This window comes from Acinonyx jubatus, chromosome D3 (assembly GCF_027475565.1).
Source record: "Acinonyx jubatus isolate Ajub_Pintada_27869175 chromosome D3, VMU_Ajub_asm_v1.0, whole genome shotgun sequence".
In the NCBI taxonomy this organism is placed as follows: domain Eukaryota; kingdom Metazoa; phylum Chordata; class Mammalia; order Carnivora; family Felidae; genus Acinonyx; species Acinonyx jubatus.
In genome coordinates this window covers 3,030,195-3,057,968 of record NC_069392.1, presented here as the reverse complement: position 1 = coordinate 3,057,968, position 27,774 = coordinate 3,030,195, and the positions used below count along the sequence as shown (strand labels likewise).

Here is a 27,774-nt window from a genome sequence, read left to right as displayed (position 1 = left end):
TCCCTGAATCTGCAATCTGCATATTTCTCCGAATATGCAGAGCAGGATTAGGAGACGCTATCTTGGAAGAATCAAAGAGCTGTGACGGGAACGGGTATTTTACTGTGACTTTTGTCACCTCGTGACTCAGGAGACGACAGTGTACGAATCCCCGTGGCCTCCGATGCGAGTAAGCGAAGGCCGTGCACAAACCACGCAAAGAAGTAGTTACTGGGTCCCACGTTTGAGGGGCTTTTTATAATAAGGTTATGCCAGAGATACAGCAACAAAGAAAGAGTAGTTTATTTAACAAAATTAGAACCCTCACAGCCACGTTAAACAACGACACAGACCGCCCAACGGTTCAAGCACGCTCGGGACATTTAACACTGCCGGCGGCCTTGAATCTCGAGTTCCGCTCGGAGTGAGGCTCCCCGACCGTCTTGGTGACCAGTCTTCGCCCTCGACGGCGCCCAGAATGGGATGACACATCAGGACAGACGACGCAAGGCTCACACCCCCTCAGGGCGCCTGCTCGCCTGAGACGGGTCACATGGCCTTCGATGTTTCTCGACGCACGTTCTTTCGTGAGAAAACAATCATCAACGGTTTAAAAGTAAGTTTCTGAAGCCGCGGATAAAACACATTCGCCACGGAAGAACCCAGCACTGGCGAGCTCAGCGGCTTACGAGCAAAACCGCGGACGTGACCTTCGCACCAAGTCCTTGCGGCACCTGCCCACGTTCTTGTCTCCTGAAAAGCCCTCCCGTTCAAGGTTGAGCGGATGCTTCTCAAGCACAAGGAAACAAAGCGAGAGGATGCGGTCTATGGGCAGGAGGCCACAGCGTCTGCTACCAGTGCCAGGATGCGGACCAGACACGCGGTCTTGGGCCCTGGTCGGCTCCGCCGCGGGTCCCCGTCCGCGGGGCTCGGCTTCTGCCCCCGGAGGGAAACCACGGAAAGGCACTTACCCAGCTCATCTGGGAGAAGGGAAGGGAAGAAGGGGCCGCCCCTGCACGGCGACCACGAGTCCCCAGGCCCGGCCGGCGCGGTGCACGGCCCCCCTCCGTCCTGTGGAAGCGGCCTCGGGGCCATCAGGTCCTCCTGCCGGCGGGCGCACCGATGGCCCGGGACCGCTGACGGTCGTACCTCACAGACACGACGAGGAACAGCAGGAGGGTGGCTCCCTGGATAGCAGCCAGGAGGAAGAAGTAATAGTTCAGATGGCAGCCGTTAATGTTCCCTGGGGAAGACGAGAGAGGTGTGTGAGCTGCGCTTGGGTACTTCCGAAGGTTTCACATATCACCTTCGGTCCCGAGCAAGGTCAGGGTGATTTCCACCTGCAGCTGTTAAGAAATAAGCGGCTAAAAGTCAAAGAGCCCCGTGTCTCTGAAACTCAAGATACACAGCGCTCTGAAGCTGGCTGCGTGTCTCCACCACGGGCGGGGTGGGGGGTCCCTGGCGTGACCCCTGCCCCTCAAACGTCTCCCCCCCGGAAGACAAAGGAGGAGGACCAGGGGGCTGCAGCGACACGACCTGTTTCTGTCCACACCCCCAGGGGAAATCCGGGCGGTGGGCCGAAGAGAAGCGTGCGACAAGGCGAGCGATGGGAGTGCCGACTGGACACAGCAGAGAAAGTCTTTTTTTACTTCAAGTTGCTCCCGCCCGGAAAGAGCGGGGAAGTGAACAAAGGACCCCCTGCGTCCCTGCCCACACCCCTCCCCCGACCCGAAGCAGACACGAGGCCGCACCCCGCTGCGTCCCTGCCCCCGGAAGCAGATACGTGACCACACGGTGTTGCCTTCCAGTCTTTTCCTGCAGCGCTTGCCCCTCAAGGTCTGTGGTCGTGTCCCCCCGCCAACGGCTGGCCTAGCGCGGAGCCGCCGTCCTGCGGAACAGCAGGAAGGCGACTAAAGAGAGACCATCTCCATGAGGAGTCCTGCGGGTGGTGTTCCCTGCAACTTGGGTCTCGAATCTGGACGTTTCTCAACACTGCACGCAACACCAGAACGCAGCCTGGATGCCGCGGCCAGTTAGGGCTCAGGATTTACCCCATGGTTCGGTAGCTCAGGGACACTGAACTCACTCCAGAGCGCGTGTGCCCTTCACAAGCCAGAATGCATGGTGACATACACTCTACGTACGATAGGAAGACAGAAGCGTGTCTTTAAATGTTTTCCCACAAATGTGCAGGTCTCAGCATCCTCAAGGTGATACAGGGGCGAACTTGACCCCGTACCTAACATACCAAATGCTCAACTCGGCCCCAAGCACTAAGCGCAGCATTTCCCATGCAATATTCCCTTTAGTTCCCAATAAATCCCGAGGAGGCGGAAGAGGTTCCAGCCGCAGACCGTGGAGCTCAACCAACAAAGGTCAAATCCAAATGGCCTGACAATCTGGGCTGTTTCCTCATCTGCAGAAGGGGGCCCACAAGACCTCGCGGGCAGCGTCATCATTTGGAGGAAACGAGCAGGTAATGGCCCTGACACAGTGCCCAGCCGCCTGTCTGCCACCGTCCTGTCCTCAGTCTCCAGGTGGGTCCAGGACCATCCACCCCACGGACTGGCGGTCTCTCCACGGGAGAAGCGAGTGTTTAAAGCACCGCTGACCCAACCGCTCAGCACGGAGAAGCAGGAAGGACGTGTGGACAACATACAGCGATGTTTCTACACAAATATCCACGCACAACACGTTGCCCTGAGCTCCCTACATGGACTGACCCTGTCACCACGGCCCAAAGGCGTCCTACCCCTTCCGCCATCTGTCACCTACTGAAAACGCTCCCTGACACAACTCTCGACAGATGAGCAAACACTGTACTTGGTCCCACAGCAGCTCTGACTTCTTACGAAACGGGGGCTTTGTTCCTCTGAAGGGCTTTGTGAAGCTGGCTTATCCTGGTACATCCCTCTGTCTGAACATATACTCATCTGCACCAACGTTTCCGGAAGCCTGTATTGATAAACGCAGCTAACAATACATCGAATGTACGTTTGTACGTGTGCTCACACACTTCTAGAGAACTCTCGTGCACACAGGCTGCGGGAGACCATGATCTCACACGTGGGCTGGTTTGGGAAGGGATGTGGGGACACCTGAGCTTCGGCAGGCCACCTCTCAGCAGACAGGCAAGAACAGCGCTTGAGCCCTCACGGCGGGCCAGGCTCCATTCGGGCACGAGAGCCGCACGCCCTTGGTGGAGCCCAGGGTCTGTGGCCACCACCGTGGTGTCAGCATTCAGCACTAAGAGACGAGGTCGTTGTCAGGACACCGGTGACGTCACTCTGCAGGCTGATTTTGAAACGCGAATCTCCCCAAAGTGAAGAGCCATTTACAACTTCGAAGCTTAGAGCAGGCACGCCCAGGGACTATACGCTGCGTTCCCTGGCAGGTCGGCCTGTGGGGGTGACAGAGGGCATTCAGAGATGGCGTCACCCCATAGAAGCAATCGCCCTGTGCTTTCTTGGGCCTCTTTACCGACTGCAGGACGATGCACATACAGACAAACTCTGGGAGGTTGTACTTGGGAGGACAGACGCCTGGGCCACGGAGAAGTGACCTTACACATGCCCCAGACACATGTGTGAGAACCAGCATTTGACTCACGACAGCCTCCAACTGGAAACCTCGCTAGCACCCAGCAGGAGAGAACAGGTAAGTGAACTGGACAGACTCTTCCCCCGGCTACTCCTCAAATAATAAAGAACCAGCCACGGGAGGATCCACACACGAGAGTGTGGAAGGGAGCGGCCACAGCAGAGCACAGAACAATGGGGGTCCACGGTGCCAGACATCACAGCGCTCCACACCTAGCGGGGTGGGGAGTGGGCTGGCCGCAGGGAAGCCTCCCGAAATGTCCTGCATTCTGATCTGGGTGGAAAACATCTCAAACTGTGCACTTCAGACTGGTGCACCTCGCCGTATGAATCACTCTGGGCCCGATGAGGATGAAAACCAAGCACGCCCGCAGAACAGGTAGGGAAGGAAGGAGGGGGAAGGGTGGGGGCTCTCCCTTCACACCGCAGTCCTGTGACTGCAGGGGAAGCCACTTCGTGGGCCGATCATGACACACTAAGCCAGCTCTAATGCTGCTTCAGCAGCAGCCTGAACACAGAAGCTGAAGGGAAGGAGTGGAACAGCAGAGAGCCAGGAACAGCACGGACGGAGCCCAGGATTACACCTGGGCTATTAAAACCAGGTTTGATTTTGGAGGGCGGCTACCGTGTCCCATTCTCTGCTCAAATCCCCAGGTGGGAGGGAGCAGAGAGGGAGCTGCCTGGACCACTGCACAGTTCCTACATCTGCGGCCTCGCCTCGCCTTGCCTCGCCACCCAGGCTGCAGGGGCCGCAAGCACAGCTCACCAAAACTCTCCTCACTGGCGTGGCACTAAGGAGCGGGGAGCGGCGTGGGGCCGTCCCAGGCTACACGCTCTGAAAACAACACCAACAGACAAGACCCAGTCCAAGCCTGTGCGTGTGCCATGTGCGAGGACTGGAGACGAGCCTCGCAGGGCAGGGCTGGAAGCGACCCTGTCAGAAATAAGGGGTGAACCGTAGTAAAGTCTGAGATACTCAATTAGTGACTAAATACTAAATTAGCCCAGAAGGGATCAAATCTCTGGGAAGCAATGAGATTGACCAAAACCAATCAATCCTTCAGGATATGCTGAAAACTAAGAGAAAGACATAGAATCCACATTGAGGAATCACAGAGACCTGGTCTCTGCAGCAGGGCTCTCTCTGAAGGAGGGCTGTCCTGCGTGCACAAGAACAGATCACGGTCACCAGGACCCATGAGATTTCTCGGATGCCGTGTGCACCTGCTGTCCCTCCAGGGGCCCCGCGTGCAGAAACCAAGTCCTAGACCTGCCCGCTCTCTTCAGGACGACCAGGTCTGTGCCTGCCATGGAGACGCTCCAGCAGCTGGAATGCACTGCAGCCCACACCCCAGGGCCCACACTGACGGGGTAGGTTTCTGGACGTCACAATGGGACTCCACAGGCCTACACTCACCCCTTAGGATGGGAATTTAACTCAGCGCAGGGCTTTTGGAATTCTGTAATTTCTGGAAAAGTCCCATGCTTTCCTCAGAGTTTTAAGGGGATTTAAGACCTGAAGGTGGCTAAGAGTGCTGACCTGAGTTAATGCTGCAAGATTACATAAGAATGTAATGAAGTAATAAAGTTGTTTTCAGAGGCAAAACGGTAACATAAAAAGAAAGAAACTTCCTTGATCTCCTGTGTCCATTTAAAAGCCACCATAAATCTGGAAACAGCAAAACTCTGGTCTTTTCTGAGTGACTCTGTTTAGCACCCAAGATGCCACCTACTGGTGTGAGCTGTAAAATCCCATTATGACAGGTCACAAGGAAAGAAAAACAACTATTTACCTACCTGTTTTTTTAATATCAGAAAATGTAAAGCTACTGTCAGGAAAAGAAAGGAAAATACAAACCAAGATTCAATAAAGGGAATTATGTGCTAGAGTGTTTATCTGCCTCACGAAGACTGTGGTCCACAAGGGGGTCCAAGACATCTCTGGAAGGCAGCAGCCCCAGAGACTGGCCCCTGGGGCAGATAGAGGCTCACAGGGGCCTCGGGAAACTGGTCAGGATGAAGGAGATCAGGTGTTTGGCGGGGGGGGGGGGGCGGGGGGCGGCTCACGCCAATCCAGGAACTGCACACGGCCGCCCCCGGGCAGCCCACCTCCCCTAACGTGACCTTGGCGCTCAGACGCCTGGCCTGCCGTCGCGTAAGCACCGGGTTCTGCCAGTGGCCGTTTTCAAACCGCCGGCGGGGCCCTCACCGAAGTCTGTGTGGTTGCTCATCCAGCCGATGGCTTTGATGGACACCAGCTCCAACAGTCCAGAGCCCACGAACGAGCCGACGCCAGAGAAGAAGAAGAAGAAGCCCATGATGGCACTCTGCATGGACTTGGGGGCCGCCGAGTAGGCAAACTCTAGACCTGTAAAAACAAGGGGGTTGCTTCTGTGAGAGGCGCGGGCTGACGGGGCCCTGCCTCAAACGGCAGGGTGAGCACGGGCCCCACGTGGGGACTCAGCTCCCTGCCCTACTCTGAGGACCGTAGTTAACACAAGGTCAAGAGGTCAGGGGCCCCTTCTCTTCACCATGACAGTCCTTCCAGTCACGGGGCAAAATGTCAAGTCCTTGCTTTCAAACTGAAGGTAACCTCTGACTTCTCAGTGCTTGGATTTCGGGATGGATCCGTATGGAAAGAAAGAGGTTAAAGAATCAAACTTCTGTATTTTCAACCGAGAGGGGTCTGAAAACAACGTATGTACACTAAAATGGGATTCTGTGTTAAGACTTCTATCTTAACGGCAATATATCTTAAAATAATTTCAACAGAGACATCTATAAGTTCCGGTTTTTATAATAACTAGATGTGGAGATGTGCAGTGTAGACAACGGTTTGATTTATATCTTTCACAGATCGTGAGCCAATTCTGCGGGAATCGCTGAGAGGTGAGGAGGGGGAACCACCGCCCACATCCCCCCACAACACACCCAGCGCTGTCGATAATTTTCTCGCCCTCCCCCTCCCTCCCAGAAGCCGCACACAGGCCTGCACACGACACACTCGTCCACACCCCGCAGAACCTCACTCCTAGGACAAGAGAGGCTCGTGCAGACACGTTTAGCAATCAGGTTTGCCTCCTTCACGAAGCCGACCCAGCACACCCAGACACCCAGAGCTCTGGCAGCGGCCCACGGCCGGGGGCCTGGGGGCCGCAGGGTAACCGCAGCGCTGTGCTCAGGAAGTGCCCGACCCGGGACTTCCTCCTTCCCCGCAGCAGGGGACAAATGCATGGGAATGTCTTTGGGAAGCCTGGTTTTATACCCAGGAAGGAAGGAGAACCTCACTTCTACAGGATTACCGTACTTACGAACTCACATTCTGAACCACAGCTGTTGCCAGGAGATACAGAGGCAATCTGCTGTCCCTGCGTCACCCGCCCAACACAGGGACACGCCCTGCTGCCTTCAAACCAGACCCCAACCCCGACCTCAGAGAAGCCTCACCTGCTATACTTGCAAAGATCTCACTGATGCCAATCAGCACGTACTGTGGGACCTGCCACCATATGGGCAGGTCGGCAGCGTAATACACGACTCTTCCGATGGTCTGGTTAATGGTTTTCTCTTTAACAAGGTCCAGCCTTTTGCTTTCCAAAATTCCTGGAATTAAGTAGGAAATAAGTAGGTTAATAGAACCTCTGTTCGTTAACACTTGCAATTAAACTAAAAAACTACAGGTCTGTTACGATTATTGATTATTTTGAAAATCACATGAAGGAACAAGGCCCAGGGACACAGCTTTCCCCAGAGGTCCCCAATCTAGAGAACCTCCCGGCTCCCAGCTTCCTAGTTACTCAAACTGATCGAACCATACACGACTCATGTGGGCTTTTCACAGCGCCTCACACAGGAGACTCAACACGTGGGGTTTAATCCTCAAACGTCCAGATGGCTCACCTGTACCCCTTCTGTTTCTAACAGGAGGAGCCAGGCCACACTAAATAGTGCTGTGACAGAGTAAGACTGCGTCCGCTTGTCAGAAGGCAGTGAGGCTGGAGACGTTTCCTCGTCCTGGTACCCGACTCGGGCTGCTGTGCTAACTTATCATCGTTACTCCTGCAACCTGCTACTGACAGTGACGCCAGGTTCCTTGTGACCCCAGCGAACAGACCGCCTTCAGCCGCCCTGTGACCCCGCTCAGCTACTGGTCTTTCGTCAAGTGCAACAAAGAGACACTGGAAAACAAGCAGGAGTACAGACAGCCACTCGCTGTAACACGCATGCACACGTGCACACACACACGCACACGCACACGGAGTGAGGCTTACAAAGAACAGCCGTAGCACCAAGTTCTTAGGTGGAAGAGGCCACCACTTTTGTTTCTAAAGAACCCTGTGAATAAAATCATGGACCCTAGGCTTTGAAAAGCATGCCAACGCGTACGTATTTAAACCCAGAGAGTGGAGAGGGTCCAGGCTACCAGTGAGGGGGTGGAAGACACATTCTGGAAGCTGTCCCCAAGCTATGTGTCCAGTGAAACGTCCAGAGAGAGAATGTATGGAAGGAGCAAGGGAAGGGGACGCCTCTGGCTCACTGCCATCAGAGACACCTGCGTCCCTTCCCTGGCCGCGTGTCCAGGGGACCCCAGCCCCCACACCACGTCCTATCACGGGACATGCAGGTGCGGAGCCGTCTGGCTAGTGCTCCCGCCTGCTGGGGACAGGGCGTCTGAGGCGTGCGGTGCCTTATCCACAAGTGACAGCTGTCCTACAGCAGGGCTGTGGACAGCAGTGTTAGCCCGGCTGGAACATCTTCCAACCACGGGACAGAGTGTGACCCGCTTCCTGTGGGTCGGCCGAGGCTCCCCTCAGACTGCCAGGTCACGGCACCAGCCACCAGCGTGCAGCTGGGTCTGTAGGGAAGGACCCTTCCAACCAGTCCTGGGGGTGAAAACTGAAGCGGGAAAAAACTCTCTTCTTCACAGGGAAGGCCGCACAGTTAAGGGGACGTGTGTGCGTGAGCGTCTGGGGCCAGGGACACCAGCAGGGATATCAGAGGAGAGATGTGACGCGCCGTGGGACAAGACCTCTGTGGTCTCAGCAAGACAACACGGACGAGACACAGACTGCGGGAGAGGAGGCCGGGACAAGGGGCAGTGGCCAGGGGGACCCAGGTGACAGGCCCGGGGGGGGACATGAGAAAACAGATGAGGGTGCTCCTGTGGGGGCCGTGGGGCCAACCCCACAGCAGACAAGAGGACGCTGCCAGTGGGGGCTGGGGGGCTCCACCAACGACAGAGGCCTGGGCACAGGCCGTCATCAGTGTTAATAGTGGGAAGGAACGAGGAAGCACAGACATAACGGGAAGGAATGTGCTGGAACAGCCAGCATGGCAAACTCTTTAGTGAAGGAGCTGACTCTGCACAGGTCCAGACGAGCACCTGTGGCGGGGGCCGGATGAGGGCCACTGCCCAGGGTGAGGGGAAGGGCCAAGCCACGACACAGCCGGCAGGCAAGAGTGAGGGGAGAGGGCACGGCCAACAACACGGCAGAAGAAAGATTTGAGAAACACACACCTGGAGTGACAAATGGGTGCCACTGAGGCATGTTCCTTGAGCCAGTGGGCAGCCCTGTGCTCATGGCTTCGCAGACACAATGCCATCTGTGATTCACAGAACTGGACAGAATCCCCTCCAAGCTCTTTAACCACGAGCAGCGCTAAGTCTGGTGCCCCCCCCCGCCCCCAGGGCACGCGTGCTCTGCCTCGCTACCAAAGGACCATCCTCCCTTGGTGACGCAGTCAACCCCTGGAGAAGAGCGAGAACAGCATCATCAGCTCGAAACACAGGGACGACCAGACACACACCCCTCCCAGCCCTTGACACAACAAGTAGACAAAAAGTAAGGCTTCATGTGGGGCAAGGGCTGCAATCTGGAGACCCGCAGGCAAGGCCTGGGTACCATCGACATGACACACAGCTCAGGACTCACTGAACGGAGGGGACACAAAGGTCAGTGCTCGGGCGGCAGTGCAGGAGGCCCACACAGAGTTTCAGGGAGGGTCTGGGCAGGATGCACCGACTACCGCATTCCTGGACCGTGCGCTCATCCGTGTGGCCCCAGGCCCCTTGAAGGCACTGAGTTTAGGGCCCCTGCTCTAAAGCATCTGATGAACACAGCTGATGGCACAGCAGAGGAACCATCGTATTCAGCACCCTACAGACGTCTTAGAAATGCTACCAGGCCAGAGAGGAGGGCCCGAAGTCCCCAGTGTGGGAGTCATAAAGCCATGATCTCTCCCAAATCCACAATAAAAGTAGGCATCCTTAACCTACGGTTAAACATCAATACCATGGGAACAATTCTCTGAAATTACTCTTGGGTCATACAGGAAATACAATCCCATTTCCACACCCTTAGAAAACAACAGACATTACAACAAATCCAAGCACAGGAAACCTGACAAAGCAGCAGCGACAGGCAAATTCATACCATTCTGCGGTTTTCACTGTTAAACAGGAAAGAGTGAGTGAAAGTAAGTGAAGGATCTAACGCACAAGAGAGAGAAACAGAACAAACCCGAGGTAATAGAAATGCGTCCCTTAATTGTTCTCTGTTATTAGAAAACACGGAGAAAGCGAAATTGATAAATTGAAGAGATGTGTCTACGGAACAATATAAAACACATACAGTTCTGGCCAACCTAATTTGAAGAAGAAAGAGCACAGAATACACGAAACTGTAAATGAGGAAGGAGGCCCAGCAGGCTTATTTAGAAGACTATATTTATCTCCAGCCTAGAACTCAGTAAAACGAACGGCTTACTCGGGACATTAGAGAAAAAAAAAGCTTAAGGGATTGCGGAGAAAACACAATCTGCACAAAACTGAGAAGAGGTGAAAAAGTCACCCCACGTCTCCTCAGAGTGAGGGGCTCACAGGATTCTCCAGGCAAAGACCTGGACTCCCAGGGAGGAGACGATCACCGTCCCCTGTGGAAATATTCTCCTGCGCACAGGGCCTAGGGGTGCTTCCGGGAGGCCAGGCAAGGTCAACCGCGGTGGGGGCGAGCGGGCGTCAACAGGACAGCAGACTCCAAGCAGTCAAGGCCAGCACCCTCCCACCCTCTCAACACACAGGTGTTTCAGAAATGCAGGAACGAACATCAGGAAGTTAACAGAAATAAAAAACGTGAACGTCCCAGGGCGTGGGGGCGGGGGGCACACACGTAACCCTCTTGGAAACCAAAACATGGTAGGAAAAGTCAACATTCATTTCTGCCAACGATACTCAGTAAACGTGAAACACAGCTTACAAATTTGGCATCGTCGTGAGTATGTATCTCACACTCAAGTTCTAAGCTTCCCGCTGAGCCGCCCAGCGGATGCCCCCTACCAGCCTGGCAGGAAGCCCAGCCAACACCGCCCAACAGACACAGGGAGGGAGGGTCACCGCGAAGGCAGGAGAAGAGACCATGTGATCTGAAGGCAACAAGAGACCATTTGAGAAGAATTCACTGAAACTCAGGATTTAGAAAGCCTCCGTGTGAGCAAGCGGAAATACCTCATGCAGCGAGGAAGAAGCCTAACAGGACCTAAAGTGAAGCCGTGTTTAAAACTGCAAGACTCCGGGGTGCCTGGGGGGCTCAGTCGGTCGAGTGTCCGACTTTTCTCAGGTCGTGATCTCGCGGTTCGTGAGTTCGGGCCCCGCGTCGGGCTCCGCGCTCACAGCTGGGAGCCTGGAGCCTGCTTCGGATTCTGGGTCTCCCTCTCTCTCTGCTCCTCGAGGCCCTGCTTGCTCTCTGTCTCTGTCTCTCCCCAAAAAAATAATAATAAAAAAAAGAAACCTGGAAGATACCATAAAGAAAGTCAACGGAAAATGATTCAATTGGAAAGAATACGCCTAAGATGAAAGTCTGGATTTCCACATCAGGATGAACAGGAAGAGCCCAGTAGAAAACGTCACAGAACATACACGGTACACAAACATCGGGGCGGGTTATTTGGGGAAAAATCACCACCACCGCCACCATACACACTGAAGTGAAGACATAGCGTGTTTAAGCCCTTCAGGTAAGAGACTTACAGAAAAGGTGCTCAGTACGGACAGGGGTGCTGATGGAACGGAACGGGCAGCGAGCCACGAGCAGGCACATGGACGGACAGGCGTGTGCGCACAGACTGGAATCCGCCAGCGTGTGCAGCAAGAGAGGCTGGCTTAAAAAACAACAGGACATTCAACAACGGAATATCACGTACTTGTTAAAAGCCATAACTTAAGTGTGTAGCCGCCACAGAAAAAAGGTATGTGTAGAGTAAACAAGGAGAGTACATTATAAATGTGGCTGGTTCGTTTCGTTTCTATTTATTAAAAAACAACAACAACAACAACAACAATTTACCTGTAACAGAAAAAGTTCTAGGAAGACATGACGTGATGGTCACTGGATGGTGAGGTTCTGGATGCACTGAGGTCGCCCCTGCTTCCTCTGTGTGTCTGTAATGACCACGGATTGACTAGGTGACACTAATTTCTAAAGACCCGCTGTGGACCAGGGGTTCTTAACTAATGAAGGCTATAGCCCAAAAAAGGCTCTCAGCTGGTTCTGCCCCAATTTCAGGATGCTCTCGGGCCCTGAAGTCTGCGCACGGACCCCTGCCCACACCCGCGGGACAGAGTCCCACGACACAGCCACGAGGGACAGAGGGGCCGGCAGGCGGATGGAGGGCACCACCAGCCTGGGACAATGGCAGAGCCACTCACCACCTTCCCGGAAGAGAATTCTGTCAGGTTATCAAAAGCCTTCAAAGGGTGCCATGATTACGCTTCTGAGTATTTGGAAAGGAAAGAAATTCCACCGTAGCGGTGACCATGGCAGTGAAAACAAGAGCCCTGACACCCAACACTGGAAAACTGTACGTGAGCGTCGGACACGGGAGGATCTTCATGATACTTCAGGGCTTTGTAAAGCGCGTGACAAAGGAAACGAAACACGCCTACCACACAGCACACAGATAATTTTGCCCAGGCACCTGCAAAGTGGTAATTGCAGATTTCCTTAGGCGGTGGAATAATGTGTCCTTAAATGTGTGTCTGTGTGTGTGTGTGTGTGTGTGTGTGTGCACGTGCGTGTGCAACGGCTCATCTGTATTTTGGGGGTTTTCTCCTTACATGTAACATGCATAGCTTTTATTATACTCTGTGGTTTTTCTGACGCTTCTGTTTTCTCATCAGGCTCAAATCAGCTTTCACAACAGGATTTCATGTTTGCAAAAACACAAAGGAGGTGCATGTGCACAGACACACAAAGGAGATCAGGCCAGTTCACACCATCCCAGGAGAGAGGCTCTCTAGGGAAATTACAGCTGATTTTTATTTTCTTCTCTATGCTTCCAAGATTTCCTCTCTTCCTGTGAGCATGTATCGCTTCAGTAATTTAAGAACACACACACAATTTTTAAGAAGAAAAGGAAATCTAACCAAGGAACACACTTCCTTTTTTCTTATGCACACTTGAGAAAACCCCTCGGGCCTGCCTGATTCTTCTCATCTCAGGGACGCTAAAGAAAACGCTATTCCCAGCAGGCATGGTACTAAATGGAAGCTATTGATTGGTTACAGGAGAAGGTAGTAAGTTCAAAGGCAAAACAGTTTCCTTTCGATTGAAATTTTGGTTTGCTATGATAGTTTCAGGTCTCTACTCAAAACGTATTAATGTTCCAATTAAGTAATACTCGCCAGAGCTGGAAGTCACGCTGTGTGAAGCTCGGGCCCCTGTTTACGATGCAGTTAATAAACTGCTGGATTCAAGCACAAGACATTTAAAACCTCTGAACCAGTGACATCGAGGCCCCTCCCCAATATCTGGCCACCAAGCACAGAAGAAAGCCTTTTCAAGCCTATTAAGAACAAGCATAGCGGGTGTGTTCCATTTCTGAGAAATCAATTCCTACGCGGAGTCTCAGGGCCGTTTGGCGACACGAGCGCCCGCAGGGCGCGAGCAGCCACTCAGGGCACGGCCTGTCCGCCCCACTGGCGCTGGTGACGGGCGGAACCGCCAGGCCGACCGGGCACTCTCAGCGGTCACCGTCTGCCTGCTGCCTCCCACATGGACACGTACAGAGACCACCAGAATGCCCTCCCCCGTTCTCAGGGTGCCCCCCAGAAGCTGTCCAGCCGGAAATCACACCAAAGCATAAGACGGTATTAAAGGAGCCCGAATTTAGAATCTGCTAGGAAATGCCTGAAAACCGAGGACACTGCCCTGCCCAGAGGGACAGAACAAGCTGCCTTCCCCAGCACATGACCAGCGTGGCCATGGTACAGAGAGGGCTCCCCGATGCAGGGACAGAGGGGAGCTGCCCAGGCCAAAGCTGAGCCCACAGCAGGTGCTCAGGGTAGGCGGGACACACAGACACCAACTCCAGGCGGCTCTGTTACTCTAGACGGCCCCGACGATCTCTGATCCTGCTCAATGAGACCTGCAATTAGAGCCCCACTGTAATTTAGTTTTTATTTGCTTTTGCTTATTTCCCTATGTGCCCCAGGACTGGAAGGGAAACAGAATTATAAAGAAAGCACACAGTAAAAACTTCATTCAGACACAACCTCACTTTAATTATCTATTTGATCAAGAGAAAACGTAATTGTCTTCTAAAATGTCCCGGTCGCTGCAATATAGATCTCTTAAACCTAGGGACTCATTTCTTTAAATCTATTAAGTACTATATCAATATGTTCACTCTGGGGACAGTGCAGGGAGGCTGCTAGAAAACACTGCCGGAGAATATTAAATTCCATCTCAGCAGGGCTTCATGTTAAATTCCTCATAACACCGGGTGATATATAGTTGGTTCAAGAACATCAGCTTTTCTGTTCTCGTTATGTAACTACGCTATCTTACGATTCCATAATTTTCAAATATTGATGAAAGAAGAACTCCAGAGCAAGTTGAGGAAGTCAGTGATACCTCAGTTTCATCAGCAGAAGATATTCCAATCTACGGTTCAGAAGAGAAGAATCACGGAAACATGAGGGAGGCCCCAACGGAAAACTCCCCCCTCAGGGCTGGGATACTTGAGGCTTCAGCTCTCAACCGTTTCTTTCTAGGGGGTGCAGGCTGGTCACGAACCTGTGTTTGATAAAACCTTTCTTGTCACGAAATGCACAATTTTACATAAAAACGCAAAGGGTCCGGGGCAGACTGAAGCCGGCTAGTGGACCTAACGTTAAGAACTAAGGGTTGAGAATCCCCATCTTTGAGAATTACATCAACATTCATCCATTCGGCAATCGACAGTTGTCCAAAATCTCAATCAGCAGGAAGACAACAAGCCTCCTTTGATCCAAGCCAAAAGTCACCTTCCAGAGTATGTGGTTTTGGCTCTAGAAGGAAAATTGCGGAGCCGCGGGAAGAACATCTTACACGTCACAAAACGGAAACTAGAAAACCACCACCACCCACGTTCACAGTGTTCTGTTTTCTGGTGCACACGCGGCAGGACCGGGGGCCGGTCACCGTGCTTGGGGTCACCCACGGCTGCCGAAGCCGGTTTCGGGCTCTCCGAACGAGACACAGACGCCATCTCACCTGCAGCGAAAGCAGAGCACATCACAAAGAACATTCCAACGGCAATCCTTTTTAGGGATGATGGGAGTAGGCCATTTCTTCGCAGAATGGGATCAACCAGTTTATCCTTCAAGGGAATTAACAGCAGGATGAGAACCGCGTCGAACATGGTCAGCCAGGCCGCCGGGAACTGGAAACACACAGACAAGGTTAGTTCTTGGGAGGAACACGCAACCACATAACTAATGTCCAACGGGGACAACTGTCTTTCCAGAACAATCCACTCCTACCAAGTGGAATTGCCTAAGGAAAAAGTCCAGGTTCAAGACACTAGAACTGAAAAAGACCTCTTTTTAAATGCCTCTGCGTCTGCGTTTCTGTGCTTTAAGGGGGGAAAGTGCGGTGAGGATGCTGGTTTAGTGACGTTAGTCAACAATCAGTAAGCGACTCCGCTGACCAAGACCCGTCTCTAAAATGAGCAGAAGCCACTTCCAGCAAGAATGCTCCTGGTTCCCGCAAGGGCCTACAGGAGGACCCCGTGTGTCACACAAGCTCCAGGGAGACAATTTCCACATCGCCCCCGTTGTTCTCACCGTGTGAGGAGTGGCCGTGAGGCTGGAAATTGCCGGAATCTTCAGGTGAAGACTCTGCAGAACATACGTTGTCTGCATCTGGGTGAGAAAGCGGTATGGTTGGTGTGCGAAGGCTCGAGCACGTGCCCGCCCCCACCCCGCTCTGGGAGCAGACGTGCAACGCTCAGTTTGCAAATAGCCCGGTTATTTGGTCCCCACACGCGTCGCCTGCAGAGAACTTCGAGAAAGAAGGAACAGAGAAATAAGACTCAAAGGGGGGCCTGGAAAACCAGGAGCGCAGCCGCTCCTGGCTCCTCTTGTCGAAGGGTTTTCACGACCCTGAACTAGGCGGAAGGGACTCCGGCACCGACAGTGGGACGCCAAGACCCCAGAGACTCGCAAGAGGGCCACCGAGGCACCCGGGAGCTTCAGGGACGGGCGGGGGGAGGGGGGGCCCCTGGCGGCACTCACTTGGAAGTACACGGTCCAGTAGGGTATCAAAGCCAAGAAGACGGGGACGATCTTCACAAGGGCCTTCACGTCGTCCACCGTGTCTTCCGTAAACGGCCCTCCGCGAGACCTCTTACATGAATCAAACAGACTGTGTTTAGAAGGGTGCTGAAGGGCTCCAACGCCTTCACTTTGGGAGACAAAATGAAGGAGTTAGTTTTCTTCCACCCCCGGAAATGGGCTGTCTGGCAACAATTTCAGTCTGGAGGCAGGGAGGCAGCTGGCTGCACTGATGTGCCTTCCTTCAGCCCCTCGCTTACTGACTCACGCCGGACGCGGTTCCTACACCAGCGGCCGCACCGCACGGGGGCGGCCGCGGCGGGCACCGGGTCTCGTCTGGCCTCCAGCTCCGCTCACCCACACCAAGGAGGGCCCACGGCTCCCTCTGCTCCGGCTGCCACCCCAGCTACGTCGCTGCACCAGCGTTTAGGAAAAAAAGCTGAGCGGGATGGTGTGGATTCTGAATGGCGCTGCTTTTCAAACGCGAAGACCTCGCGACCATAACACTGAGGTTGTTAACAAAGCCCTTTACTTAACCGCAGCCACCGACGCGGCCGTGAGGAAGGGATCTGTTCGGGGGGGGGGGGGGGGGGCTGGGGGCGTGACGGTAACACGACGAGGTCACCTGGCAGCAGGGGGCACTGAGCGCCTGCCCGATAACCTTGACCACGAGCCACGACCACCAAGACGCTCCTGCTGGCCCCACTGCAGCCGGGCCGGAAGGGTAAGGACCCCCTGCTGCGGTGACAAAGCTGGGGGCCAGGTGCCACCCATCCACTCTCTGGCCACAGGCATCACCCTCACGCTCAGGCCTTTGGGCCCTGGCTTGGGCACTAGCAACAGAGTTCGCCTGCTTACTCTAGGCCACTGTCACTAGTCAGAAGATGGGAGGGTCCCAGCGGGCAGCTCTCAAACTCTCCAGCGGATATGGATGCTCCTAGGTCGTTAGGGGTGAAACAGAAAAATTTGTTTTGTCGACCAACTACTTTCTAAAGCCAGAAACACTAGGACATAATTAATTATCTTCCAATTCTGCAACTCGGATATAAATGGCTTTCTAGTTGTCTGCTTTGTAGCTTAAACTATCCAACTTAAGTTACCACTATTTTAAATCATTTTTGTCTCATGATTGTTTTTTTATAACATTGACATTTCTTAACCTGAACGTTCGAGGGGGGGCAAAAAACTGAAAACTAACTTAATATTTTAGCTACGTTTTGGACAGGAAAGGTAAGTTCCGTTCAACAAACATTTACTGAGTGTCTGCATGTCTGGGTCCATTCTAGCTGGGAGCCAGGGTCACAGAGGTGGCACCCGAGCCGCACGCAGCTTATCTAGTAGGGAAAAGAATCAGGAAAACCACGCTCTGGGAGAAATGCTAAATTCCAAAGATAGTATCAGACTCTCTTTTGAAAATATTCACTAAGCTTCTCCAATTTTATTTTTTGGCCAGAAGATGTCCAGTCCTAGGTACGTATTACAGACACGGTCGGTGATTTACCACATCATCTACCCATGTGTTTCTCTAAAATCCTGTCAATGTCGAAGGACAAACCCATTTTTATACATCGAATCATTCCCATGTTACTGGTCACACAACTTGCATTACCAACTGTTCTCAATACCACTAAGTCAAATGCACCTAACGCTTTCCCTAACTCACGCATGTTGTTAGCGTGTTATTGTGCAACACACAAGGGTCCAACAGGAAGCCACAGACACGAATGCCCTGGAACACAGACAGAACCCAGAAAGGGCCCCAGCGTCACGAGGCCGGTGCTCCCCCAGAACTGTCTGCAGAGGCTGCTGTGTGTGCGCAGGTGCGTTCTCCCAGGAAGAGGGTCTAGTGACTCTCAGATTCTCAACCCAAGGTGTGCGTCTCAGAAAAGGATTAGAACTATCCCCACTCAGCCTGACGAGCGCATCCACATCGATTTTCTCACGTGACATCGACATGGAGTCATCTCCAAAACACAGACCAGCCCAGACCAAAAAGAACCTGGAGCCACCAGAGCAGATTAGCACCTCGGCAAAACCCCAGGTGAGGCTGCTCATCCCCCTCCCGGCCACGCAGTTCACGGTAACCGGGCTCTCAGCACGGGCCGGGCCACACTAACAGCCATGCACACGCCAGCTTCTCAGGCTCCACGATGACCCTGCAAGATGAGCCCCTGTCCCCTGTACGAAGAGGGAATGCAGGCATGGCAAGGTCATTAGCCTGCCCAAGGTCACAGAGCCCGGACCCGTGCCTAAGGAGAACATAACTTGAGAACTGTCAGGTCCACCAGCTTCTCTGCCAGACAGTCCTTTCGATCTTAACTGTGCCAGTCGCCCAAAACCGAACCCACAGGGAAATCAGATTCTGAAGTAAGAGTCCAGACCTTTTTCATCATGCCATTTGTGCAGGACACCCCAGAACGTCCATGAGGCCGTGACGTCCTCCTGCAGGAATGTCTACCAGGTACCACATGCACCGACACCCCAAGCCTTCAAGAGGATGGGTCTGCTCACGAGTACTCAACCCAAGGACCGAACGTGTGGGATGAGAGCCCCTGCTTGCGCCTGATGAAGGCAAGGCCGAGGCACAGCACCAGGAAGACGGCACTGCCACCATCTGCGGTCAGGAATTAGGGGTCTGGGCGCTGCACGGACCCGTCAGAATCCCAGGACAGGCGGGGAGAGCTGAGGGGCCACGGCAGCCCCGGGCAGAGGGGCAGGGCCACGAGAGCTATTTTGGAACAGCTTCAAACCCACCGCATGCGACAAAATACCACACGTTCGTATGGCTCAGGGCACCAGCCACGAGAAGGTGGGTGTGGGGGTTGGCGCACGGAACCTTCCAGAGTTCAGTGCCACCCAGCAAGGAGTGTGCTGCACAAAGCCCTGTGTGGCTGAGGGGTCGGCCTCTGGCTCAGGGACTGCCCACCCACCCATCAGGAGTGCCTATCAGAACCCTCCTTGAGGGGGTCCACTACCAAGGGTCCCGGAGACTTTTAGGGATGACAAATATTCTAGATCCTATGTCGAATGAGGCCGTCCTAACTCCAGAACCACCCAGTATGAGGGGTGCACTGTACTACGGGTAGATCACGCTTCAATAATAAACCCCAAAACTGCTGAGCTCTCTTCTTGGGCTAAGTTCCGGACTTTTCTGTATTAATATGCATCGAGGGTGACCTACCATCTGTCCCAGCTTGCCCGGGACTTCCCCAGGACGTGGGACTTCCAGCGCTAAAAAACTGCAGGACGTGGGACTTTCAGCACTAAAATTGGGAAGTCCCATGCAGAGGGGACGATGCAGTTCCCCTTCTGCCTCTCAAAATTCTGCTCTTGTGTCGTCCTGTCCCAGAGCGGCCGCAGGGACCAGTGGATGACGGGGCCCACACTGACCCACTCAGCAGCCGATTCAGAAGACAGACACAACAGCTTACTGTTTCGGAAGTACAATACAAGTTAGCGATTGCTGGATGTTTCATTCAAATGAATTTCAAAGCTTTTTAAAGCCAAAAGGGAAACACAGGGAGTATGTACAACGTCTTTTCTCTACTCTCTGCCAATGTCTGTGTCTGTCACTTTTACAGAAGTAAGAGGTCCATCCGAACCAGTGGTGACAGGAAACTCAGGGTGGAAGTTAAACGCTAAAAGCATGAGTCCCGGAATCAGGCTGCCGGTCTGCCTGGAAGATGGAGACAGCAGGGGCGCCTGGGTGGCTCAGTCCGTGAAGCGTCCGACTTAGGCTCAGGTCATGATCTCGCGGTCCGGGAGTTCAAGGCCCGCGTCGGGCTCTGCGCGGACAGCTCGGAGCCTGGAGCCTGCTTCGGATTCTGTCTCCCTCTCTCTCTGCCCCTCCCCTGCTTGTACTCTGTCTCTGACTCTCAAAAATGAGTAAACGTTACAAAAATAAAAATAAGAGAATAAACGTTAAAAAAAAAATGGAGACGGCAGCGCCTTACAACGTCCTCGCGTGCGCGTGAGACACTGAAGCCGCCAGCCCCGAGCCCTGCACACGGTAATGTGCGTCAGACACAAACCAGTACTGTATCCACAGCGCTGGGAGCGTCGTGTCTCAGCCGGCACTCACCCACTGTGACCGTGCTCTCCGATCTGCTTCTGGGGACAGCACGAATACGCCAGTATCCTGAACACATGCGTGAAGGCACTGCCATCGGGCGGCTTGGTGATGAAGACGCTCTGGCCACAGAGGAAGACCAGGAAAGCCACCCCGATGCAGACCGCTGGGATGAGGTAGCCGGTCACGAAGCCCACGTTCTGCTGAATGTAGGCAATGCCTCCCAGCGAAATGATTGCTCCCAGATTAATGCTCCAATAAAACCAATTAAAAAATCTTCTTGTGGCTTCTGGACCTCGGTCTTTAACCTAAAACAACGGGGAGGAAACAGACTTTAAAACGTGATCATCCTCAAGGAAGAGAAACCTGTGTAAGTGACTACGGTCACCGTCACTGTGGCAGCTTATAAGAAACGCAGCCCCACCAAACGGTGCCTACAGATACATTCGGGGCGCCTGACAAAGGAGCACCCCATAACTTTAATTACTGCACTTTCTGAGGGTGCTTCTCTTAATCATGCTGAAATCCAAGAAATCCAAGAGAGTTTCTCAAAGTACTGGCTGGGACCACCTGCTCTGGAAACACTGGAATGCTCCCTACAAGTGCCCATTCACAAGACTCACATTCCAGACCCGCCCAGTCACCATCTCGGGGGTTGGGGCCCAGGAATTGGCGTTTGAAACATTTTTCCAGGAGACTTGTATTCACAGGTAAGTTTTAGAACCACCGTTGTACAACTCCACACCTTGGTAAATCTGGGGCAAAAAGGAAATCCCAGATTGAACCTAAAACTACATGCTGTTTTCAGATTAGGAAGGCAATCCAGGGAATCGGGAGATTCTGATAAGGGAGAGACTCCTGGGGGGCTCACGAACCCCTCATCTCCTGAACTCGGACATGAGCCCCGGGTCACACTCTGAGAAGACCATATAATGGGCCCCACAGTGCTGCTGACGTTCCACATGGGGACAGGCCCCTCACACCTTCCCACCTTACCTTGACTTCCACATCCACATGGACACCTTGTCTACACCAGCCAGTGATCTCACACGGTTTTTACTACCTTTCCTAAATATTTGTTAACGTTAATTCATTTTTGAGAGACCAAGAAAGACAGAGCGCAAGCAGAGGTGGGTCAGAGAGAGAGGGAGACACAGAATCCGAAGCAGGCTCCAGGCTCCCACCTGTCAGCACAGAGCCCAACACAGGGCCTGAACTCACAAGCCGTGAGATTATGACCTGAGCCAAAGTCGGACGCTTCACCGACTGAGCCACCCAGGCACCCCATCTCACACAATTTTTAAGTAAGCTTCCTAGCTGTGGTTCATGCTGGATTGCATACAAAGACTGCCCTAGGAGCCTCTGTTGTCTCCTCCTTAAGTTATGAAAAGACTAATTTCTGTTCCAGTAACAGACCTGGTTTGTTTCACAGGGCAGAGGCCACACTATCCAAGAACACAGAAGGCTCTCAATGGGGGCCCAGACCACCAAGCACCAGATACAAAAAAGCACCTTGGTAGCAGTCATATAACCTCATGTGATATTTTCACCTCTATGCTTTAAGATTAAAGTACAGATAGGAAATAGCCAAATCTGTGACTGCAAAGAAAAAACATATTCTAATCCGAAATGATTAAGGACGCCTACTGTCCTGGCAAGAAACTTGCTTCAAGTAATTACATGGGAACCACCACCCCAAACTGAAAATCTGGGTTTTAAATAACCCGCACGTTGTCAGGAGCTTCAACTTGTCCCCAACCGCCGTCAGAAGCGGACAGGGGTCCTAGACCAAAGGCCGGCATGAACGCAGGCTGAAGGATTTATCCTGGGAATTTCTCGTATTCCAAGACAGTTCTTCTGTATCAGTAAACTGGACACGAGTGTCCACCCTATCGCAGACACAGACCGGAGGAAACACCAATTGTAAGCAGAGAAATGGTTACAGAGAAAACACAACGAAGGACAGAAATAGCATGAGAGGTGGCAGGGGTGGGGGGCGGCCAGCCTAGCGGGGAAGAGAACCACGCAATTAATGCAGACAGCGTTCGTATCAGTTCAAGCATGTCGGGCCCTTTTCGTCACCTACGGCAGCACCGCACACATCGTCCTGTGTGAACCTGGCAGTGAACCTGTTCGAACTTCCAAGTGTACTTCACCAGTGTTACTTAAAAAAAAATTTTTTTTTTACATTTATTTATTTTTGGAGAGACTGAGACAGAGCTTGAGCAGGGGAGGGGCAGAGAGAGAGGGAGACACAGAATCCGAAGCAGGCTCCGGGCTCCGAGCCGTCAGCACAGAGCCCGACGCGGGGCTCGAGCTCACAAGCTGCGAGATCAGGACCTGAGCTGAAGTGACCTGAGCTGAAGTCGGACGCCCAACCAACCGAGCCACCCAGGCGCCCCAGCCAATGTTACTTTAGAAGTCTAAGCCTGTTACTAAGGCCCTAAATAAGCACATACCAGTTTTGTTTTTTTTTTTTTTTTCCACAAATGGGAAGCTGGCTCCTGTGAGCTGCAAATCACATGCTTCTGTGCCCTGAGCTGGCAAGCCCACAGCCAGCCACTTCTCACTAGTCACATCACATCGTCATCTGCTCCGGGGCTCATGCCCTTCCCCACCGCGGGTAAACAAGTGTCTCATGTGACCGGTCCAAAGGAGCTACGGCAGTCAATTCAGAAAAGTCCAGCGAAAAGAACAGAACCATGTACAGTAAGTCGCACAGCTGGCAGATTTGGAAAAATTCCTTAAAATGCACAAGACTGCGACCCTTCCCCCCTCCAGGAAAGAAAGAAAAAAGTATCATTTCCTCTCTTTATCTGTAAAGCAAGTTTTTCTTCTTTCAGTTCACTATTTGAAAGGACGGTTGCGACCTCTGAAAAAGGTTAAACACTGGGGAGAAATAAGGGGCTGGCAGGACTTCCACCGAAACGGATCGCCTTGGAGTCCTCAGTGGCCCATCCGCTGTCTCAGGGCCGCAGAGGCCCCTCAAAGCTACACTGCCGGACCCCACTCATCTCTCGCTCAGAATGCTCCCTCGAGCCCCTGCTGGGGGGTGGGAGGGGAAGGGGACAGTGATAGAGAAGCTTATGTTACCTTAAGAACACAAGCGGACGTCCTGGACACAAGAAGAGCCGGGAGGTGACGAGCAACCCACCCTGGAGAGCAGCCCGACCGACCGGCTTCACGCCCAGACCTCCCTCCACCCGGCAGTCAGCACCCGGCACGGAGCGAGCCTGTGGCAGAACAGCAGCGTCGCTTTCCTTCTGAATGCTTTTCTCCTGATACAGTCCGCATACGAAAGAATTCCCCATTTGGAAACGTCCATCTCGGTGGTTGGTGGCCTACCCGCACTTGAGCAACCACGGCCACCATCCAATTCCACATGCCATCACGCCACCAAGACACTGTTCCTTTTCAGGCACCTCCCACCCTGTCGCCACCGGCCCCCAGCTACCGCCGTTGTGGCAGTCTTCTTGGTCTGTCCTTTGTGGGCATCTGCGTAGAAATGGAACAAAAAGGACACGTCGCGTCTCACGTCTGGATCTTTCACTTGACACAGTGTTGTCAACATCCATCACGTCATAGCACCATCAGCGCATCATTTCCACAGCTGGGTGACATTCCATTGCACGGAGGGACCACATCCACCTTATCTGTGCATTGGTTCAAGGACCCCTCACCATTTTCCTGAAATGTTTTAATCTTACAGAAAAGCTGAAGGAACAGTAAAACATACGCTTTGTGTCCCCTTCACTTAGATCCTTAGTTCTCTTTTTCTGCACCTGTAAATGACATACTCTCCAGGCTGAATGATTTAAAAATAAGTTGCAGCAGGGTGGCAGTTCACCCCACATGAGTCCTGAAATAAAGCCACTCTTCTACATGACCACAGACCATTATCGCACCAAGAAACTTAACGTCGGGACACCTGCGTGGCTCAGTCGGTTAAATGTCCGACTTCGGCTCAGGTTGCGATCTCATGGTTTGCGAGTTCGACCCCCACCTCGGGCTCCACGCTGGCAGCTCAGAGCCCTCATCGGATTCTGTGTCTCCCCTCCCTCCCCCACTCGCACTCTGTCTCTCTCTCAAAAATAAACATTAAAAAAATTGAAAAGAAACAATGTCAATGCGATTTTATCTAACGTGGTCTATAATCCAATTACCCCAATTGCCCCCCAAAATGGCTTAAAAAACACCGAGGATCCCATCATGACACACACAATGCGTTTGGTTCTCAAGTGTAACGTCCTTGAATCTAGAGCGGTCAGTCCTATTCTTTTCAGCATAGGGTCATATTTGAAGAGATTAGGCCAGTCATCTGGTTGAAGAGAGCACTTTTTTTTTTTTTTAAATGTCCATGTGATTAAGCATGGAGGGTTCCTTCTTTGTCATGCATTCTAAATAACCTTTACAAGACCATTCACTCCTTATGAATGTTAATTGCTAGTCTATTATCCACTGGAAAGAACTGACTTTTAAGTCAGACAGCCTGGGCCCAAACCCAGCTCCCACTCCCTTGCTATGGTTCTGCGCAGGCCAAACGTTCTCAGCCTGTTTCTAGGAAGACAGGTAACTCCAGTACATAGATCGTCAAGAGGCTCAGATCAGGCAGCTTAACAAGAACAGTGAGGGCCATGGCAGGGGATCACGTGGCTGTGCAGCCCATGCTGTGCCTTCACTGATGGCCCCCAAGCCCCAAAGCCACAAGCCCGGGCCTCGAGACCCAACTCTGCACGCTTTGTGTTTCTGCCGCAGAATGCCCACGACCCTGGCTTGACCACTTGCTATGACGAAAAGAAACTATCCTTTGTCCATCCACCTCCTTACTGGAAAGGAGAGTCAATGACTTCACGTACGCAAAGCACGTTTCACGGGGCAGAGAAGGAAGCCTTCAGGACGTCAGGCATCCATCATTCCCAACATCATTAGAAGGTGCCACCTTCCTGTAATGGGTGGCGTGACACAGGCACGCTTACAGCTCAGGTTCAAAGGACAGGCTCTCCCATCCTGGCTCAGTCATGTGCTGGCTGTGTGACTTTGGGCACACGATTTTTAACCTCCCGAGCCTCAGTTTCCTCGTCTGTGAAACGAGCACGACAACAGGGGTGGTGTCACACAGACTCATACACTCCCTGGCATAAGGGCCTGGGGCAGAGCAAGCCCTCGGTAAAAATCACATGGTTATTCAGCACAAAAACCTACGCGTCGTCTTTCCTGTTGCTCACAGATGACCCGCCAGCAATTCCTGCCCACTCCACCTCGACTTATCCTGAATCCACTCTGCCCACCTGAGTCCACATCCCCGTCTCTAATCCGGCCAGCGTCATCTGTCTCTACCTGGTCCACGTGTGGGCACCACTTCCCTCACTAGTCTGCACTCCAGACGTCACAAACTTTTTCTGGGAAGGGGCAGAGCGTAAATATCTTAGGTTTTACGAGACCTCCAGTCTCTGTTACGACTCCACAATCTTGCGACTGCATCGTGAAAGCAGCCACACCACAGCTACTGTGTGACCAGCCAACAGGTAGGGCTGTTCCAATAAAGCTTTTTGTACGGAGACGGAGATGTTAAGTTTCACAGGATTTTCACTTGTCGCAAAACACTCTTTCCCCCCCCCCCCCCCACTTAAAAACTTAAGAACCCTTCTTATTCTTAGCTTGTGGGCCCTCCCAAAAAAGGAAATAGACCAGCTTTGGCTGTCAGGTCACAGCTGCCAGGCACACCTGCTCTAGAGGCCACCCTTTCAGAAACACACATCCGATCATGTTATTTCCTCACTCAGACCCCACAATGGCTTCCTACTGTGTTCTATTTCTTTTAGTTTTATTTATTTAAATAATCTCTGCTCCCAACATGGGGCTTGAACTCACAACCCCAAGATCAAGAGTCACACTCCTCCAACTGAGCCAGCAAAGCACCCCTCAAAGTCTTTTAAAAACTTCCCAGGACCTGGCCCCTTCTTACCACCTCTCTCCTCACTTCTGTTTTGGGTTTTGTTTTTTTTAATGTGTGTGGCATACAACCTTACCTAATTCTGAGTGTGCACATATGTGCTGACTTAATACATCTAAGTGTTGCAGCATGACTGTCACTTTAACAGCTAGGGCAACAAGGGCATCCCCTCTCTTGCTGGCCCCAGGCCCTTTGCACCTGTTGTTGGCTTGTCCCCTAAAGCTCTTCTGACAGCTGCTACCTTTGATAGCCTTCAAGACTCCACTCCCAGAAAGGAAGTGACTTCCACCTACAGCCACCTGGCCATCACTCCCAAGAGGCCCCTTCCCAGAAGGGAAGGCCGCTCCATGTGCGGGCCCCCTGGCCATCCCCTAGGAGTGCTCACCCCTCCCCAGGGCGCACTGCGGCCAGTCCCTCGGGCCCAGGCTGCCCGCAGCCCAGCCTCGGCGCACATCTGGGCGCACCTGGCGCGCTCGCGCGGCGCTCACCTGGTCGGCGCCGAAGGGCGTGACGTTGGCCTTGACGGCGCCCACGCCCAGGCCGACGAGCGCCAGCGCGGTCAGCGCGGCGGGCGCGCAGTAGCGGGCGGGCGCGTCCGGGCAGGGCGGCGCCGAGCAGTTGCGGACGCGAGTGGGGCGCGGGGCCCCGCAGAAGGCGGGGCGCGTGGCGGGCGCCGCCAGCAGCGGGAAGGCCAGCATGCCCAGCAGGTAGAGCGCCAGGCTGAGCAGGATGGCGCGCGCGCGGCCGAGCTGCGCGTCGGCCAGCCAGCCGCCGAACGGCGACACCAGGTAGGCGAGGCCCATGAAGAGCAGCAGCGCCTGGCTGGCCTGCGCGCCCTCCCAGCCGAACGGCTCGCCGTTCAGGAACAGCACCAGGTTGGCCGTGACGCCGTAGAAGGCGGCGCGCTCCAGCAGCTCCGTCAGCAGCACGGCCGCGCACGCCGCGCGCCGGCCCTCGAACGCCTCCCGTCGCGCGCCCAGCAGCGGCGCCCGCTCGCCGCCCGAGCCCTCCATGCGCTCGCCGCCCCGCGTCCCGGCCAACGCGCAGCAGCCGCCGTGCAGCCGCCGCCGCCGCCCTTCTCGCGAGACCCACCCAGCCGCGCCTCGGCCCGCCCCCCCGGAGCCCCCATTGGTCGCTGCCGCTACCTGGCTTCTCGCGAGACTCGCCCCTCGGCGCCCCCATTGGCCGCCGCTGGCGACTTCCGGTTTCGCCCGGAAGCCCGGCCGGGCAGTGGGTCAGCTTCTGCCGGGAGAGGAGCCCCGGGCCCAGGGCGTTGCCATCTACGGGGTTTTAAAAGCGGAATTGTTCCTGTCACTCCGAGGTCTCCGACCTCCGCCTACGAAAGCGTAGACACACCCCCATATGGCGGCTCCGGGTTCTGCCGGTCTTCCAGGCTGATTTGCAAAGCTGGCGCCTGCCTGCGGGCTCTTTTCCTGCCCCGGCACGGGCTTCCCGTGCAGGTGCAGCGCTGACGATTGGGGCTGCCTCTGCACGGTAGGTCGGTGAGCGGCACCCCTAGCCTCTGCTGTCCTTCGGGGGCCGGTTCCACCCCCGTCCCCCAGAGTGGCAAGCACCCTGTGTG

The 27,774-nt window shown here is 53.8% G+C and overlaps 2 protein-coding genes across 2 annotated transcripts in view; one reads left to right on the top strand and one right to left on the bottom strand.

Annotated features, from left to right (window-relative positions):
* Positions 1–258: 258 nt before the first annotated feature.
* On the bottom strand, positions 259–27,279 carry SLC15A4 (solute carrier family 15 member 4). The gene is made up of 8 exons (XM_027044211.2): positions 26,681–27,279; positions 20,252–20,547; positions 16,132–16,300; positions 15,682–15,759; positions 15,110–15,278; positions 7,026–7,181; positions 5,788–5,946; positions 259–1,222 (listed from the first exon to the last, which is right to left on the bottom strand). The coding sequence occupies exons 1-8, from the start codon at positions 27,203–27,205 to the stop codon at positions 1,074–1,076; spliced, it is 1,701 nt and encodes a 566-aa protein (XP_026900012.2). The 5' UTR covers positions 27,206–27,279; the 3' UTR covers positions 259–1,073.
* Positions 27,066–27,774, top strand: part of GLT1D1 (glycosyltransferase 1 domain containing 1) — a 90,917-nt gene continuing 90,208 nt past the window's right edge. The window contains exon 1 of the mRNA XM_015085168.3: positions 27,066–27,686. The gene's annotated coding sequence lies outside the window, so the exon portion shown is untranslated. The remainder of the gene's footprint in view (positions 27,687–27,774) is intronic.